The 19,691-nt window shown below is 41.5% G+C and overlaps 1 protein-coding gene across 6 annotated transcripts in view; it reads right to left on the bottom strand.

Annotated features, from left to right (window-relative positions):
- The window catches only part of WDR20 (WD repeat domain 20), a 44,902-nt gene extending 29,224 nt beyond the window's left edge, over nt 1-15,678 (bottom strand). For 4 of the 6 annotated variants that reach the window (XR_003572344.1, XR_003572343.1, XM_027893602.1 and 1 more), the window contains exon 1: nt 15,360-15,677. Coding sequence is in view for 4 of the 6 variants with exons in the window: in XM_027893602.1 (XP_027749403.1) it covers nt 15,360-15,608 (249 nt within the window). In the remaining 2 variants the exon portion in view is untranslated. Of the gene's footprint in view, nt 1-15,359 lie in introns of all 6 variants that reach the window. The other 2 variants (XM_027893604.1, XM_027893600.1) reach the window with 2 other exon arrangements.
- Between the last annotated feature and the right edge of the window lie 4,013 nt (nt 15,679-19,691).

Raw genomic sequence — 19,691 nt, 5'->3', positions numbered from 1 at the left:
AATTAACACAACACTGGTTATCTTCTCAAAGTTTTATTGCTGAAGCAAAAATTCCCTAACTATGCCTTTTTTCAATGAATTTTCACTTCAGCTACTACTGCTGTGATATCAGCTTGTTTCTCCTTATAAAGTAACTGATTAAGAACAGCGGTGCCTCCAGAAGTTATTATGAGCACCATGAACATGCTCTTACTCCTCTCAGTGCCACCAATGAAAATATTGTTTCAGAAACCACTCCTAGAAGACCTCAACTTGAAGGTCTCTTCTCAACAGCTGTCTCAGACACAAAGAACTAAGCTTTTATTTCTCTCAACATTTCCTAACAGAATTTCCAAGTCCCAAAATTCCTTCATTTTAAATAACTGTTATATGGATCTGAATTTGCCAGTTCATGCAAGGACATGAACTTAATAAGTTACATTTCTCCCTTACTGTTACACTAGAAAGGTTGAGCACCTGAACTTCAAATAAAGCTGACTATATTATACATGTATATATATAGATATATACACACACATTAATGCCTTCCCATCACTGGAAGAGAAGGTTTTACTTTCAGCAAAACAAAACAAAAAAACCAACCTAACACAGAAATCTACTATGTCAGAATTTCAAAAGCTAAAACGGAAAGGGGATTTCTCTGTGGTGGTAGGGGGGGGGATGTTGAATAGCACTCCTGCTTGTTTTTCTCTATCTGAATGCAATCAAGGATAAGCCTCAAGAAAATACCTGCCTGTCACTGAGCCACAGGCAGTCAGAGGTTTTTTTAGAAGATATTTTCACTGTTAGGAATACAGTGAATTAAAAAGCTGCTGATTTCAGAATAGTACAGAGCATACCAAATATTCACAGGCACTGAATAAAGTTCATGCTGGAATACTCCTTATAGACTGTCACCAGCTGTGTAAAGAACATATCACCTTCTGTAAAGACTGGAAGGCACTGAAGCACACATTTTAGTCTCTTCACTTTTGAGGAACTGAGAAAATGAAGTGTACTGTAACCTCTTTCCTTAACTACACTTCATAATTAAGTTCTGCAAGGCTCACTTAATATTTATGCTTAGTTAACTGCAAATCCTTTCTCAATAGTTACAATTTAGTATGTTGCAAGAGATTCATAGCTCTAAAGTAAAAAAGTAATAGTTACCTTTCTGATCTCCTCCTTGATCCTTATTCTCCAATGGATCCTTTAATTTCCTCCTACTCCTACAGTCTAGTCACACTGTTGCCTACACTTACAATCAGTCCTTTCTCACCTGTTTTTAATGCTGAATTGAGGCATGATTCAGATGAGTTAAACAGAGATTAGATACATATGTAAGAAATTAAAATAAGGAAAATATGTATGTAAATATCAAATGGATTTCAAGTAAAACCACACATTCTGGCACAATTTGGCAGTTGTTTTCATTCAGTTTACATGCTCAGTTGCAATACTTATTAAACACTTAGTAAATTACTTTCACTGGGAAATTGTTTAAATTGGCTCAGATCAGCAAGAAAAACTGGTTAGAAAAATCACACCTGTTAAAGGCAACACTTATTTAAATGAAGAGCTGGCAGACTGCTTTTAGATGGCCCCCAAAACACAGAACAAACTGGAAACATTGCATGACTTACTGGCAGCATCATCTCCGAGTTGTTCACCTCCTCCCCATGCACACACAAAAGAGTTACCTGACCTGCTGGACAAGTGTTCTAGTCAGTCACACCTTCACAGCCATTACTTTCACTTTACCTTCAAATCCTATTTCTTTCTTCTCTAAAGCCCTGGTAGTTTTGTTATGATATTGGAAAAACGCACTTGAGCAATAGGTGCACACCTTCCAACAGCAAACACTGATTCTGACTGATAAGAGCAGAAACTGCTTTTGTTTTCTCTTTCAAGTGATCACAGATCCAAAGTATCATTAAAATACGTAACACAAAATTAAGTGACCTGTTAAAAAAATAAGGCTGCTATAGCTTCATCACTGAAGTTGTTCAAATTTCATTTCCTCCAACTTTAAAAAGATCAAAATATAATTACACTTCAAAGTTGGATTTCCAAGTTGTGTTTTATGAAAAAAAAACAACCAACCAAACAAAAAACCAACCCAATACCTGCAGTCCCTTGCCTATTGTTTTCCAATTAAAAGAGTGAAGCTCGAAGTAGAATATTCCTCTCTCTGAAGGTATTCAGAAGTATTGAAACAAACAAACAAAGCAAAAACCAAAACCAGATACTTTAAACACACAAAGAACAAATAAAAAGTCTGCTTCAGGAAATCAGCATGACAACTTATCTAAATTGATTTACTTGAAATTTGCAAGGTACTATATGATCATCATCATCTTAGAGCAGGCTCAGTTTCAGGTAGACTGGTCAACAGGTAGAAGTATAAATTCATTCTGCATAACAATACATCCAATAGAGCTCCATTATACTATTAACGTACAGGCAAACAGTAGCAGGGTAAATTTCCACCAATCTACCAAACTGGTAGTTAGTTCTGAAAGTTTCCCTTATGTCCTTTTCAGCTCCTAAGAGGGAAAGTTGTTTCTTTAGGAGGGAGGGGGGAAAAGAAAGAAAAAAGGCAGCAGCAAAAGAGCTGAGGATTATCCGTTGCTATAACAAAACAATGGTTCAGTCCAACAGTGTAAATTCACTGCATCTAAGAAAAAATTATCTGCTAAGGAAAGCTGTCTGAATAATTGCACCCTGCATTGCCCCGTTGCTATAGAAACTTACTTCACTGTAGCAGTTAATTGCTAATCAATTTATATTTTTTTCATTTCCAAGCTCAATAAAAGTCAAATACAACATTGTAACATCTGTCCAGCAAGTCTGAATTAGGTCTTTTCTGGCTACTATTGGATTTTGCAAGCCGTACAGGAATGCTGGACATTTTCGATACAATGTTTTTATCAAGCCCATAATTCCATCATGTTGCAGCATGTTAAGAAAACATTACTAGAACAAAGCCCTAATTACTTTTGTACTAAAAATAAGATGGAGCTGGCTCTTAGGATAAGAGCACCAGAACAGTCCCACAGAAGTTATGTGAATAAAATACTGAGCAAATGTATAACCTGTGCTCCAAACCAGGATGAGGTCCACTGGTTTATGTTTTTTTGTGGTTATATATAGTAACAGACAGACGAAATAACATCCTTGCTTTAACTATTATCCTAAATTTGTTAATTTGCAATGCATCCTCCTTCTGGGGCTGAAGACATTTCATTACTATCCAAGTGAAAAGTGCTACAGAACAAGCACAGGAGCACAGGCTACTAGAGAAAATATCAAGGACCAAATCACTAACCCAGATACAGTGAACTCTGATTTCCCACAATCCCACGTTACAAATTCTAGGATATCACCTAATCTGCAAAGTAGAAACCTCCTTCTGAAGTTTCAGTTCAAAAGGCAACATGTTCCCAATTTCAGCACTAGCTTTCTCAGTAGCCTTATTTTAAAGTAAGCAAAGTATTAGGATATTTTAAGTAATAGTAAGTGTTGACAGTTTCACTGGTACAGACATTATGTGGAAAAAAAACACAACCTCTTGCCTGCTATTGAGCCCTTTAAGAATCACCATTAAAGGGCTAAAAGTGTTTCACATACCAAATGGTCACACAACACTGTCTCTTTCTCAGGCTGATTTTTGCCTCAAGAGTAGGAGGGAGTGATCAGACTGTCCATTGTCACCGACAGACCATGCAGACACAGCGCTGCCCACTGAGGGGGCCACTGCCCACACCTCAGGCATTTTGCTAAAGGTCCTCCCAGGAGTTTGTGAGGGCACAGACACAGCCCAGCTCTTAAATCATCCCTCCCACCGAGATGGGTATACTAATGCCAGGCATGCTGGGGATCTCTACTGCCAAAAATAATCACACCTTTAACCATCACTGATGTCAGCAGACTGTCCAAATCTAAATTCTCCTTTATATCAACTTGCACTGCAAGTGCCACAGCTGCAAGATGCCTACTAACCAGAGGTGTTAGAAATGAAAAAAAGGGTTCCCAAGTGAGTGAAGAGAAAGCACAGCTAAAGCATTTTCTAGACACGGAAGACTTCTCTAAGACCTGATTTTACCAGGATTCCCTTTTGGCTCTCATCTACACACAAAGCCTCCATCCATTTAGGACTAACAAAACATAATACGCAGATCAACCAGATCAATGCCAGTCCAATACTGGTTTGCAGAAGGTGTGTTGACCCTGGCTGGATGCCAGGTACCCACCAAAGCGGTTCTATCACACCCCTCTGCAACCGGACAGGGGAGAGAAAAACTGAGAAAGATTCATGAGTTAAGGACAGGGAGAGATCACTCATCAACTACTGTCATGGGCAAAAGAGACTGAACTTGGGGATACTAACCGAATTGATTGCTAACAAAATCAGAGCAGGGTAATGAGAAGTAAAAACAAACCTTAAATACCCTCCCCTACTCCCCCACTCCTTCCCAGCTCTGCCAGCAGTGCAGGGAGACAGGGAATGGGGGTTACGGTCAGTTCATCACACATTGCTCCTGCTGTTGCTCAGGGAGACAAGTCCTTCCCCTGCTCCAGAGTCCCTCCCATGGGAGACAGTCCACCACAAAGTTCTCCAACATCAGTCTATCCCACAGGCAGCTCTAAACAAAATGCTCCAACGTGGGTCACTTCTCCACAGGTGCAATCTTTCAGAGACAGCCTGCTCCAGTGTGGTCCCCCACAGGGCCACAAATCCTTCCAGGAAACCTGCCCCAGCATGGGCTCCCCTCCACAGGTCTGTAGTCCCAGCACAGGTTTCCTACAGGTTCACAGCCCTCTTCTGGGCATTTACCTGCTCCAGTGTGGATACAGGATCTCTGCATCCCCACTAACCTCCATGGGCTGCAGGGCCACAGCTCTGGCACCTTGAGCACTTCCTGCCTCTCCTTCTGCACTGACCTTGGTGCCTGCAGAGTTGTTCCTCTCACATATTCTCACTCCGCTCTTCCCTGGCCGCATTTACATCTGCACAATAATTTTTTTTCCCTCTGAAATACGTTATCACAGAGACATTACTATCATTCCTGATGGGCTCAGCCTTGGCCAGCAGCACATCCATCCTGGAGCTGCTGGCTGGCATTGGCTCTACCAGACATGGGGGAAGTTTCTGGCAGCTTGTCACACCTGCTACCAAAACCTGGCCATGCAAACCCAACACAAGGTGTGATCTGTTGTTCACAGGGCACAGAGACAGAGTTGGAGCAGCTGCCACTAGAGCTGAGTAACTCAGCTGACAGCAAGCACTTTGTTACTCTGATAAGGAGAAGTTTGGATCACCTGGAGCATCACCAAAGGCAGCTTCATCTGGACATCTGAGCTCTTCAGAACAGTTTGCCCCATCTGTCTGATTCAAAAGTGATAACATGTGCCCACACTTAACCATTCCAGTTCAATCCAGTGGATTTACAGAGGTTCTATTTTGACTAAAATAGAGGACTACACTTAATCAGTCACTTCACTGGCACAGAAACTATTTTGCCAACACCATTAGAAGGTCAGAAATGTAACCTAGAACAGCATCTTAAAATCTTGACAGTGTTAGCAAAAAGTTCATTACACAGACACAAGTAATTCTGTACAAGGGACCACAGTTTCACTGCTGGAAAGGCCATCCCATGTGCTAAACTGATGTGAATGCAACTGCACAGTCACCTTCAGAGGGGAAAGAGCTTAAGCCCACAGTCTGAGGTAACAGCAAGACATTTCTCGAAGTCACCTGTTGAGATATACAGTTAATGCTACTAACAGCAATAATTCTCTAGTCAACACAACCATCTTCCTTTTATGAATTCCACCCTGTATTTCCAAAAGTCTTCTTGGGGAAAAAACTCCTCCTGGATCAATATACCGGAGTGAAGAGACACACTTCAAAAAAAATATAGTAATTTGGTTATTTAAAGGCAGTAGAGTAGTAATTTGAACTGACACATACTGACAGATGCAAAATGGGCTGTAAAAACAGGTAAGAAATACTGCATTTGGTAGTATATATGATATCAAACTTCAAAAGGGGTATTGCCCGACTATGCAGCTATTCCTGCCCTCATAAATTATTTTTTAAAGATAGAGCCTCTTGACACCTTAAGTGCAAACAGGTAGCTATTGAAGGTCTCTGGCCCATTCTCCTATTAAAAAGGCTAAAGAAATGCAACCTCCAGAAATACTTTCATTTATAAAGAAAGTCTGGAAAAGACATCCAACTGTTTGCTATCCCATAGGAAAGAAAGGCAAAATCTGAAGCAAAATGCAGACTAAGCCTCCAGTTATGGCTTCACAATACAGTATTAACTTGATGTTTAGAGGCAGTATTTGTCATTCAGACCACTGATATAAGCAAATACAAATACCTAAGCTATAATTTAAATCTTAGTAACGTGACTTAAAAAAAAAATAAAAAACTGCATAATTATTTTTCTATAATACTGACAGTAACCAATAGAAACCCAGAAAAATCAAAGACAACAGAAAGAAAGCTTTACAAAAACTTCTGCCAGAATTTTATTTCAATGACAACTTCAAATTTGTATCACAGTCATGCTCCAACATCCACCTCAAATATCAAGACAACCTGCAAAACTTTTGTAGAAGTTTTCGTTAAAGACTTTAAAAAGCCCTTAGAAATAAATTGTCACCGTTAAAATATCATGAGACTACAACTTTTCGGATTCTGTATTAGTTACGGTTTCATTCATAAGTCAGGAAGAGAAGACATTTATGTTACTCAGTTATGAGTTATTCTCATGACTCTGCAGGATAAAGTGTCCTTAAGGAATGGTTTAAATAGTTTATTTCACCAGTTGTGGATTTTTAAGGCAGTTCAATGTATATCAACATCCACTCTCTCTCCTGTTGTCACTGCTCCTCCTTTCTTTAGTTGAAAGAGAGCATTAAAGCCATAAACTTGAGTCCTCTCAAACTTCTACATGCTATCATTTTCCTGAAAAATGTATGTAATTCCTGTTAAATAGTAAGAATTACTCTTTTTTTATTATTTTTATTATTCCTAGGAAACTGGGGATAATTTGCTCATAGCATGCAATGCTTTCTCCCTACTCCAGGGTATTTTTAAGTTCAATTTCTTGCTTAGACGAGCATTTAGTCTAATATAGCCCTTCACAACCTCTAGTTGAACAAAAATGACACACTATTAAACCAAAAACTACCTTCCAATGCCACATGGAGTTAAAAAACAATAATAAAAAATTATAAATATTGGGGTTTTGACCATTATTACAGCCACATGTGAACAGTACGATTAACTCATGAAATTAAAGACTGATTACAGCTGGTAAACCAAAACTGAAATCAATTTGCACAAAGTACCTATTAGAGACCTACCACTCCATTATGAACAGCTGGACTGAATAACGCAAGGGAAATCCCAATGCAAGTGATGACGGTGCCACTGGAGAGGTCTCGGTTGCAGTGGCTGGTGGCCCTGCCCACAAAGAGCACAGCCCATGCACCAACAGCTGCTGAGCAGGAGGCCTAAAGGCAACAGCAGCTGCTCTGTTTGAAGCTACAGGGTGCAAGAAATGGGTGGGATGTAGGTCCCAAAAAATGGACTGCACATACACTTGGACCTAAAAGTGGTGTGAGGCAAGGAAGGAAAAATACTCTATTTCCAAGAGGGACACAACCAAGTGTTATTACTTTAACTTACAGTACTGCCTTTTTTCCTTAACCTTTCTAAGAGGATAGAGAATGGAAATATTAGGCACTATTGATACTAAATGGCACCACTTGAAAATAGTAATTTCCCCAAGTGTGTCAACTTATATTCATGACAACTGGATAGCAAGTGGCCCTTGGGTACACGTCCTTCAGAAGAAAGTACTTCAGATGGTTCCCTTTGGCCAGAAAACTACAGTAATACTTCAAACTAGGGCATTAAATTTGATCCTAGAATGTCAAACAAGACAATTATGGCTGGCAATGCTCTCAGAGGTGGGCCTAGGCAACCTTTAATTAGAGTTTGAGGCACCTTCAATGTACATTTTAACTATTAACAGTTAAGTATTTAACTATTTGCAGACTGTCAGGTGTCAAAGTATAATGCAAACTCCTTGTAATTTAGGCACACAGCACAACATTTTTGTAGATATTCTGACAAAGCTACCCCACAAAACTCACCACAGGCACAGAAGTGTTTGTTACAAACGACCATTATTTGCATCTGTGAAACATTATGACTAAACTTTTGTCAATCTGCAAAGAATAAGTGCCACAATTACTGGTTTTACACCAACTTAAATTCCACCAACTGAATTCATGTACGTGCAATATTACCACAAATACACTTCAATACAAAACAAAAAAATAAATTATAATTGCAGTGGGGGAAAAAAAAAAAAAAAAACAGAACAAAAAGAACCACAACCAACCAACCACACACACAAAAATTCACTGCCTATAAAATACTGCATACCAATTTGGGGGTTTGGCCAGCACAGTCCAGCATTCATTCTCAAACACGCCAGCCAAGCAGGCAGCCATAGAGAAATGAACTGTTCCCTCAGAGAGAAATCCTTCAGAGGACACAGTGCAATAGCTTCCTGAAGTCAAACAGTGGGGATTGGGATACAGGCTTGAAGCACAGACCAGGACAAGAAAAAAGCCCTACAGACTAATATCACTACCTACAAACTCAGACACAGACCCCAGATGAAAATCATCTTGCAAGCTCTGTCAAGTGCAGATATTTCGTCCTCCCCCACAGCAAGAAACATTTAACAGTGTAACTGTCATTTTAAAGCAGCTTTTTAGTCTTTCCTCTTATTCAATACTCTATATAAGCCTGACACAAAATTAAACACTGAAGTTACCTATATATCTGTAATCTACAGTAAATCTTCATTATTTCCTTCAGCAGTGTCACTGAAACAACAAAGTCACTAAATAGCCCACCCTAAAAAAAGTCTATAGGAATATTTTGTAACATGTCTCAACAGTCCCTAATGCAACCCAGTTGGAATTAAGAAAGTAAACATCTATCTACATCACAAAACTTGAAGTGGTAAGTATATCCTTCCACCTGAATCTACAACATCCTTTTGAAGGGGGACAAAATAGATTTACAGAGCGTCACATCCAGCACACCTGAGAAATGTGAAATATGCTAATTCCTACAGCAGATAACAAGATTATTTTCCGAGCTGCAGGATGGCACTGGATACTGTTGAGAAAAGCTCTGCCATTTTTACTGTGGTACTTCCATTAGCCACCTTTGCCTGTCATCTTTTTGACAATAACAGTGATGTTTGATTCTGGTGCAAGTAAGTATTTAAATGCAGAACATTTAAATAGTAGTAGCATTCAACAGTCATACTAGCAAACCTTTCTTTGGTATCAAAACCACTGAAAAAAAAAATCAGACTAAAAGCTCTGAGACAGAGGGCAAAAACCACACAAGGTAAACTCACCAAAAGCAAGCACCAAACTAATCTGTCTTCTGATTAAAAAATGGACTAGAGAAGATGATCAGCAGCAAATGAAATGTGTGATCTTCAAGTTCTCTGAGAGACTTTCACTAATGGAAGAGAGTGCACATCAAATTTGTGAATGACATCAAGACTGGAAGGATTTTTTGCATTATGTAGCACAGAACTGGAAATAAAAACACTTTCTAATAAACTTATTAGAACAACATTCAATGAAAATGCAACACATTTATAAACAACAACAATGAAAGCATGGATAAAAATGGAGAAAAACAGCAATATGAAAATAAACGATCCAAGTGAGTCATCACTATGAGCAGGACTCAAAAATGTCAACATTATCCAATATGTTAGCAAGAATATTAGAAGACAGACACAGCAAGCAATAACTGTCCCTTGCTCTGTACTGACGTCCCAGTGCAAGTACCACATCCAGTGTAAGTACTACAAACACAGGCTAACAGAGGAGTGCAATCAAACATTTGGAACTCATGATCTGAGAAGAACGATTAAGAGAACTACTCTTAATTACCTTAAGAAAGCTGAGAGGACAAATTAACAAGTTTTCAAATATGCAAAAGCCGAAGGCAATAGTCAACAGTCTTCTATGCCCACAGTAAATAACTGCATTCAGCCTGTTTGGATTCCTGGGGTTTTTGCCTTGAACAACAAATCTAGTTAGACACTGGAGGGGGAAGAAAGAAAACTAAGCACCAAAAAAAGTTATTTAAGGGAGACTGTGCAATCCTTGTTACCACAAGTTTAAGAACCGGTTTAAGAATTAGGACATAAGTTTACTTCCCTCTGCTTCTAGCTACTCCATCTTCCAAGATCCCTACAAATCTCAGCATTTTTATAGCTCATTTATGCTATTAAACCACATATCTTTACCAGAGGCCTGACACAGCTTTGTGATCTCTAAATATACAGTAATATAAACTCACATTCCCAAATCTGATTTTTCCACAGATTCCCCTTCCAACTCAGAAGCGTCTCACACTGCTCCTCTCAGAGCATTATATTAAGCCCAGTGACAAATGCCACTCATTAACACTCTGTCAATGCAACAAGATCCCAGGTGAACAGTCACCGCCAATGATAACATTTCCCAACTGGACAACAAATACTCCCATATCAAACCAGACATAAAAAAAGATAATTTAGAGAACTGCAAAGGAAGGAATCCTACACATCGTCAACCTTTTCACTGATAACCAGGAACTGCCACTATGCCAACTCTCAAGAAAAGTAGTTGGGATATGAGATTATTTTCATCTTAGTACGAATAAAATTTCAAAGCCACCTGTTTAATGTAAGGTTAAGAAGACAGTCAACAGGCTCTGCCCTCCATGCCTCCACCAAGCTGTGCTTATCGCCTACATGTGTTTCTACTACAACACTACTGCAACATACCATAATACTCCATAGTTATTAACAGACTGCTGCTTCAGGCAGCCGCAAGAAAAAAGCAGATTTAAAGACCACTTTTTGTGAGAAAGTGGTTACAAAAAATGAAACAACCAATGTTAGGAAAGTCTGCCACAGGTTCAAGACAGAAGGTAGCCAGAATTTAAATACGATGCAGAAAGTTTCATGTAATGTAATCAGCTACACTACACAATCAAATTTCGTAAGTTGCCAATATATTACACAAAAATTAAGACTGTGCACCATGCAATACAATTGCTAATAGGTGCTAATAGCCACCTTCCCTGGCTTTATTGCAGTGACAGCTGGAGACTAACTTGCCCAGAAACCTTTTACAACACACAGAGAATAAATAACACACCATCACACACAAAACTTCTCACAGGAAAATGCACCAACTTCCTAGCAGGGAAAAAGGATTTGATAATTAACATCAGCAGCAATCTAGAAAGCCTTGTCTTGTCAGTCATTCCTAAGGTAAGGAAGATGAGATAGAGATCTCCTTTTCCAGACTAATGAATCAACTAATAAATAATTTTGCAAAGCCTACCCACAAACCATATTTAAGTACTCCAAGACTGTCTTCTAAGCAAGAAACAAACAACAGCTCTAACTCCTGATTTGGGGCTGCAGGAAAAGGCAACCTGTCGAAAGCATAAATGCATCATAATTTAAACAATAAATTTTGAACTATTACCAATATTACTATATAGTCTCACTCCATGGAGAAGGAAATGCCTGAAATAATAGAAAAGGCTTCCTTTATCACCCATAACTCTCTTAATCAAAATAAAGTCAACAATACCCCAAGAACAGAACACATCAAAACTGACTGAAGGCTGAAGCAGAGGCTTTATTCAGGAGAGGCCTGAATAATAATAAGGCCGTGGATCCAACCAGACAGTCCAGGCCACTGAAGGGGGTAGTGCCCCCTAAGCCTTCCTTTCCTTGCTCTCACTGTACCTGCCAATATTCGACCCCAAGATGACACAGTTCACCAAATCAAGACAAAATCTGCACAGAAAAACAGCAAGTACTTTGCTGCTGGTTTAGCAAGCTGAACTAGCTCAACCAGAGGTTGAGCACTGCCAAAGACAAGGAGATAGAAGCACACTGCCAAGAGGATTCTGCAGTGCTAGACCATCATTTACAGCTCTTGCTTGATCAGTCAAGTTCATGAAAATATACCCCTTGTGTTTAACAGATCACTGCACACATCTAACCTTAAAGCCAAAGTTAAGGAGGGAGGAAAGGGAAATCCCAAAGGGAACACAAAGAAAGCTGCATGAATTTCATTATAAAAACAACAATGCACAGGTTCATAATTGATGTACTTTCTATGACAGAAAACGTGCAACATGGTAACATGTTTCATGACAATAATAAAATTTAGTAGTAACATGGAAACACTAAACAGTAAAAACTCAGCTTCCCTTTTAAAGAGGTGAAGAACAAAGTTGGAAGAAAATACCATTTTGCTTCAAAAAGTCTCTTTGGACAGTATTTCAAGCTGTCTTTAATTCTCTCTTGTCTCTCTACCAAACTATCATCACTGTCTATCTGTACTCCAATCTCCACATCACTGTCCTCGATGCTTCTCCACCAAGTGTCTTGAAAGAAGGATCAAGCTTAAAGAAACATCCCTGGAAACATTTTTGTTTGTATAGGTTAAATACCCTGAACAGAATACTTACATCAGCAGTTCACTTAAAAAGGTGACTTACAAATTAGATGTAGCAGATGCATTGCATTTAGGATTAAAGAGAAACTAAAAGAAGATTAGCATCACTGATATCAAGTGGTATCTTTGACTCAATATTACATTATTTATTCTTAAGTGTCATTCATGGCTTAAGTGTTACTCCTCCTTGATGTGTGCTGATCTGAAATGGATTACTGATCCGAGAATCATTCCAGTATCTAACAGACGTGATTACTTAAAACAAAGTCCCGGTGGTTCTTTCAGTCATTTTAGGAAAAATATAGCATTTTCTCATCAAGAAAAGCAGCAGACCTTAAAAAAGATTAAAAAAAAAAAAAAAATCATAGCCAGCTAGTATATTCACACAGCAGAGTTTCACTAAATTCAACTCAATACTCTAATAGGACTCAGCTGGAATGAAAATTACAGTCATTGGGGAAATTTTAAGGGATACTTAAATAATTGTGAGCTAACGGTTAAAACAAGTTATCAGTGTCTATTATGCAGAAGATCACACATAGGCTGGTCTTGAACAGGTCAAGTCCCTGTGACCCTCCTGTCCCCAAGAACAGGAAAGCATGCAGAGTGTGATAGTTTGTCCAGTTGAAGGCATAATTACACACTGTCCTTTCAGGCACCAGCAGCTCTCTCCCCTCTGTGACAGACACAGCACACAACTTTTGATTCTGAAAAGCTCAAATGATCAGTTGACAGGCTGTCAGCCTGTTCCTATGTCAACTTTGTACACAGACAAAACAATTACTTCCAAGTGAATAGTTTCAAAATAAATTCCAAAGCAGCAAGTATTACAGATGTAAGATAGACCATCTTCTCCATTCTCATTTAAAGCATTTTTCTTAGGTGTGATTCAACCTATTTCAGCCCTTTCTCTAAGTTAACTTTACTAATGTACTATAAGTATGGAATATACAGTGTTATCTTAAATTTTTAGCACTGTAAAAGGTCATTGAAATTAATTCTGTTCTAAGAATGAGTATGTTTTACTCTATCTACAGGAGAAAGCATTTCACACTGTAAGAGGTATGAATGTCTCAGAGCTCAGAATTCACAACCTCACAAACTCAAATTTCTCAGTTACTCTGTATCACACCAGTAACTTTAAGCATCTAAAAAAACCACTCAGCTCAAAGCTCTTTCAGTAAGTTGAAATAAATATTCTATTCCCTATTTTCAATTAAGTTCCAGACTTCAGATTTTTATTTCTCAGAAGTGTGGCAAGAGATGACTAAGAACTTGCAAGAATCACATGTACCATTACTAAACTACATAAAGGACTGCTCTGTGAGTTAAGTGAGGGAATTCTGCAGTTACTTTGCATGGAAAAAACCAAATGTGAGATATCAGAACCCAAACACAGCAATATTTTAGGATACAGATTTTCAGAGACATTGCTCCCCACAGTACCTTGTAAAGATAGCAACTGCTTGTAAACAGCAAAAACTGTTTGATAGGAAATACTCCTTGTATGCTTAAAGAAACTGTTGTCCAAGCATTCTTTGAAACATGACTGATTATTAAAATCCATAAAAGAGCGAAAGGAGAATACACACACGCAGTTTTCCACGTAATTATAACAGGACATATCAGATCTGTTCGGTCACAGTCAACAAATAACCACGCAGACTTTATCCTCCTGTTGGTGCTGACATTTTACACAGAGCAGGAGTGCTGGGGCACCGGCTTAGGACACAGCAGATTCCGGTATAATTCCTTGCTCATCCACGAGCTTCCTGCACAGCCTCGCTCACATCTCCAGCTCCCTGTGCCCTTATCCCACTTGGAATGGTGGGCAAAGAGCAGGAACGTTTCAAAGTACTCCCATCATGGCAGCTGAGGCCCAAGCACACAAAATCACAACCACACACTTTTTGAAACGTGAAACAGAAAACTGACAATCGTTATTATCTGCGTTTATGTATATTGGGAGTGACACACATTCACCTGGCATGACACATTCCAAATTGTTCTCTGAATCCTGTAAAATCAAGGACCTGAAGGAACAACAGCTGTTGTTATGAGCAATTTCTTCATAAATGTGGTGACCTGAGAGATCGAATGCATGCACTGTCCTGCGTCCAATAACGACAGGTAAGGACTCCCTCTCTCAAGTGCATCAATGGTTCTTTCGTGCAAAAGCAACTTTCTCTGTGTTAATTATCTGATATTTAAGACTCAGTTCACTGCACCACTCCCATTTAGAAACAATCCTAGGATCAGCCCACACTTCGAAGTCACAATAAAGGCCTAACACTGCAGTGAACGCTTCAGCCGTGCAGGCAAAGCTGGAAGGCTCCTGGAAGCAGGGATTTGACACCACCATAATCACAACAGGCATTAGTGTGTCCAACGAATTCTGACCTGAAGCAGCAGGTGAAGGAGGCCCAGGGAGGGAAGGCCAGCCCTCATTCTCGCACGATCCCCAGCGATCGCATCCCCGCACAGGGCCCGCACACACAACTCCCGGCGGGGGCACCGTATGTGGAGCAGCCCCAGCATCGGCCCCGCGCGGTGCCCTCGCACCGCCCCCGGCGCAGGCCCGCGCTCCCCCTGCCCAGCCGCTCGCCGGTTCCCCGGGAGGGCGGTGAGGCCGCCGAGCCCCGGCCCCGAGGCCGCGGGGCGGGGGGACCGGGCGGGAGGGGCGGCCCGGCCTCTGCCCCCCGCCCCCGCCGCGGCCCCGCACTCCGCCCGGCGGGCGGCGCCGAGCCCCGCCGCTCCCCCCCAGCCCGGCGAGGCAGCCCCGGTACCTTGCGGACCCCCTTGTAGATGTAGAAGTAGAGCTCCCGGCCCACATTGAAGCACAGCCGGTCCCCGTTGCCGCTCTGGTCGTTGACGTTGACGAAGGAGACGCGGACGGGGTTGGAGCCCTGCGAGTTGAAGGGCACGCGGTTGGGCCGGCTGTACTCCGAGTGGCTCAGCAGCTTGTACAGCCCCTCCCGGGTGGTGAACTGGGTCTTAATCTCGTTCATCTCCTTCCCTCCTCCCTCCGCCGCCATCTTGGAAAGGAGCGCTCATCCTGCCCCAGTGCCCGGATGTGCCCACACTGCGCAGCCGCCGGCGCGCGCGCGGCCCCTGCGCGCGGGGGCGGTGCGAGGGGGCGGGGCCGGCGGGGCCTGTTTACCGCGAGACTGCGCGCGCGCCGGGCCCGCGCGCCCGGGGGCGGGGAAAGGGGCGGGGCCTGCGGACAGGGGGCGGGGCCATTGCGGGGGAGTCACGGGTTGCGGGAGTGGGTCAGGTTGGGAGGGACAACAGTGGGACAACAGTGGGACACCTGGTCCAGCCTCCCTGCTCATCAGGGTCATCCCAGAGCACACGGTACAGGATTGCATCCGGATGGTTCTTGGGTATCTCCAGTGAGGGAGACTCCACACCCTCTCTGGGCAATCTGTTCCAGGGCTTGGTCACTACACAGTAAAGAAGTTCTTTCTCGTGTTCAGGTGGAACTTCCTGTGCATCAATTTCTTCCTGTTGTCTCTTGTCCTATTGCTCGGCACCACCAAGCAGATCCCGGCTCCGATACTCTTGACACCCCCCCTTTACATATTTTTACACGTTGATGAGGTTCCCTTTCAGTGGCCTCTTCTCGAGGCTGAACAGGCCTACCTCCCTTGTAACAGATGCTCCTCCCAGCCTTTCTTGTAACAGAGATGCTCCACTCCTCTCATCATCCTCATTGCCCTCTGCTAGACCCACTCCAGGAGCTCCATGTCTGGACACAGCACTCCAGATGTGGCCTCACCAGGGTAACCCAAGTCGGTGGAGCTGTGGGGCAGTTGTTGAGGGGGGTGGAGGAGAATGGGGTTGGCTCCAGCTGGCAAGTGTGAGCAGGGACTTTGCAGGCCCAGGGGGAACAGTTGCCTCAGGATGGGATGGGGTGGTCCCCGGCACCACTGGAGGGGCCGATTGGAGCTGGGAGGTGTCCAAGTGCATGTGGTGGGGCAGAGCCGTTTTTTGGGCAATGGCTCCCAGGTAGGAGCCCCTGATGGAGACAGGACCTCCCTCCTTCCAGCTCTGCACCAGCCTCCAACCTGCTGCAGGCAGAGCCAGGCTGGGGAGTTGACCTGAAGAGTTAACCTGAAAAACTGGTTGTCAGATAGCTCACCTCATTGTTCTGATCATCCTGCAACCGTACAGCCAGCTGTGTTGCAAGGTGAACCAGACCAGTGTCAGATGGGGGTGGCACAGGGTTAGAAAGGATTGTATTCACTGTGCAGGGAGTCAGGATTGTTTCTTCAGACAGCAGATTCAGCTGAAAGTTTGTCTGACCACAGCCTCATGATTGACTCAAACTGATTTAACACTGATCCAATCGTAAAATAGGGCTTTGACCTGTCCTCTATCTTCAGGTAGGTATTTCCATTACCTCCCTTGCATCAGTTCTAGTGATCATGCAACCATAGGGTGAGTCAGATCCACTTGAAAACTAACATGCAGAAAGAAATTATGGGTTCTCAGGGAAGCAAAGTGTTGATCAGAAACCAGGCTGATCCAACTCATCACAGAATTGTTAGAGCCAAAATAAGGAAGGAGTAAGGAATGTGCAAGTAGGGGAAGGTAAGCAGCACAGAGTTAGATCATCTTATATTAAAAATAAAGGAAAAAATGCTTTCAAGGTGCAGTTTCCTGCTGTTGCTGTGTTGCTCTAATGTGGCTAGTACCAAGGGCATTGCCCTGCTTTCCTCCTTCTGGACCATGACTATCTCCTGCTTGACCAGTAACAGATCTCATCTGAACTCACGGTGTGCCATTTCTGAAGGATAAGTGGACAGAGAATTAATCCTTGCAAATGTGAAATGAATAGGGTTAAATGAGAAGCAGTGACTATGTAAGAGGGGACAGGAATGGACAGCAGAGCCAGAGGGAAGCAGGACCTCCCTTTTTTCCCACTAGATCAGCTCAACTGAAGAAGTCCATTCAGACACCAGGGGGTTAAAGGGATTTAGTTTCAAGCCAATTTAGCTCAAAGAGATTTTGTTTGCAGCTAAATACTGTCTTCTTGCTGACCATCAAAATATTAGTACAAAGTAGCTCGTAAGAGAGATGAAACAGCCAAAGATCTCCAGAACAGAGTATGTATCTGAGTGAATATCTGAAAAAGTATAGATAATTAGACTTCCAAAAGGCCAGGTATTGAAGACTTGCTTGAAATTTTCAAGATAAAGCCAATCAATAATGACCATTGTGAGCTTATCAGCCAGCCCTGACAGATGGTACTGATGACCTCCTAAAAGCACATAAAGTAGGTGAGCAGACCCGCGATTATTTTAAAATCATCTCAAGAGTGGTTATTTCATACAGAAATTTCATGAGTGGACTTCCAGAGAGAAGGTCATAATGTTTTCAGTCACCAAAGAAGAGCAAGAAGTGCGAGGATCTCTAAATAATGATATTCAAAACAGATAAGGCTGTAACAACAACAACATAATAAAAAACCCAGAAGTGTTGCTCCAAGCAGACACACTCTCTATGTCTTATTCATTACACACTGACAACATTGGATAGATCACTCTGAAGAAGAAAACAGGCAACTTTGGTAGAGGGACTGCGTGGAATGCAAATCGTACTGAAACCACAGCAGGCCATCCATCACTGATGGAATGAGTGTGATCCAAAGAATAAACAAAGTTAACAGTACCTGGTTATCAGCAGTACATGATGGTGCAGAAAGTCAAAGAATTGATGTAGTGTTTAACATTTACAAGAAACATCAATAAAAGCTGCTGAGAGGTTCCACAGAGAATCCAAGACAAATATTCATTTGAAAAACACAGCTGCAAGTCACAAGAACACTATTGTACAGTCCCATCAACAATGCTCATCAAATACTGGGGGAAAAAGAGATTACAGAGATAAGTCTTATGAAAAAATTTCCTGTACCGCTTGTAAGTTCTTCTGTTTCAAGCTAACCAGTGATGATAGTTCTGAAATGATCCCATGAGGACACCACTAGATGAGTTGTTTTTGTATGCACCACACAGCCAATAAACTGGAGTCAGTCACAATCACTGCTCCACTGCGCCTTTACTTCTCACAAATGTTTTGGCAAATTGGAAAACAGACATGAGCAAAATTCACTAACGTTAATAAAATAGTATGGAGATTGCTTTATGCAAGGCATAAATTGGTCCTGCAACTTTTCAGAATGTAACATTAATAGTGCTTTTACTGCAATCCAAATACAGTTACGAACAAAACTTTCCTGTGCTTGAATTTGATTGCCATCTGTTACTTCCCAAAAAGTGCAACAACTGATATTAGTTATGCATTTGCCAGCTTCTCTGAGATAAAAAATAATAGAGGATGGTGGTTACACCCATATTCCATCACGTAAACAGTATCTATTCCAGTGTGCACTGCCTGCAGATTATGATGCAGGAATCAGGAGACCATCTCTGCACTGTCTGTCGACTGTAGTGGTTCTGTCAAGTCTTTATGGGGCTTCTGATCCCCAAAATAATTTAAGCATTTAGTGTGTGACTGACTTAAGGGTCAAAAGAGTCAAAAGCTCTGCAGTGTGCCAAATTTTAACAACTTTTTCAGTGTGTGTGAATTACTAACAGATAGAAGCTACAGATCTAGAAGTGACACATCTGAACTAGGCAAAAGACTGGTGCTGGTGAGGAGGATGGTATGCAAGTTACATTTGATATGGGGAGAAGAATGGCAACATTGGAAATAAGTTTCCAAGTACTTACATAGTCTTTAAAGTACATCTAACTTGCTTTCATCATGAGAAAATATTATAGCATGGTTTCATAGCCCCTTATTTGCATTAAGAATCTCTTCTTAACCACTGCATACATTCAACATTAAACACATGACATAATGCATTATGTATCACAAAGTGAAATGATGTTATCAAGGAGCTTTCTGCACTGCTAGAATTGTTGTTATTGTTTGTACTCTCATCCCTCCTCAAGAGAGAGAGCTTGTGAAACATTTCGTTTTCATAGTTGGGGGGTTAATTACTGAAAAACAAATGGGTATTTTTTAAAAAACAGACATTTGGATTGAAGAAGGCAAGGTAAAATAAATCTGTTTTGCAGTTGGGATTAGATGACAGTGAACTCTGTTGTGTC

The sequence above is a fragment of the Empidonax traillii genome, unplaced genomic scaffold (assembly GCF_003031625.1).
Source record: "Empidonax traillii isolate 1590-97213 ecotype Southwest subspecies unplaced genomic scaffold, ASM303162v1 scaffold398:size1781980, whole genome shotgun sequence".
Taxonomy (NCBI): Eukaryota; Metazoa; Chordata; class Aves; order Passeriformes; family Tyrannidae; genus Empidonax; species Empidonax traillii.
The sequence above is the reverse complement of the archived record's forward strand: the minus strand, read 5'-3'. Positions and strand labels throughout refer to the sequence as shown.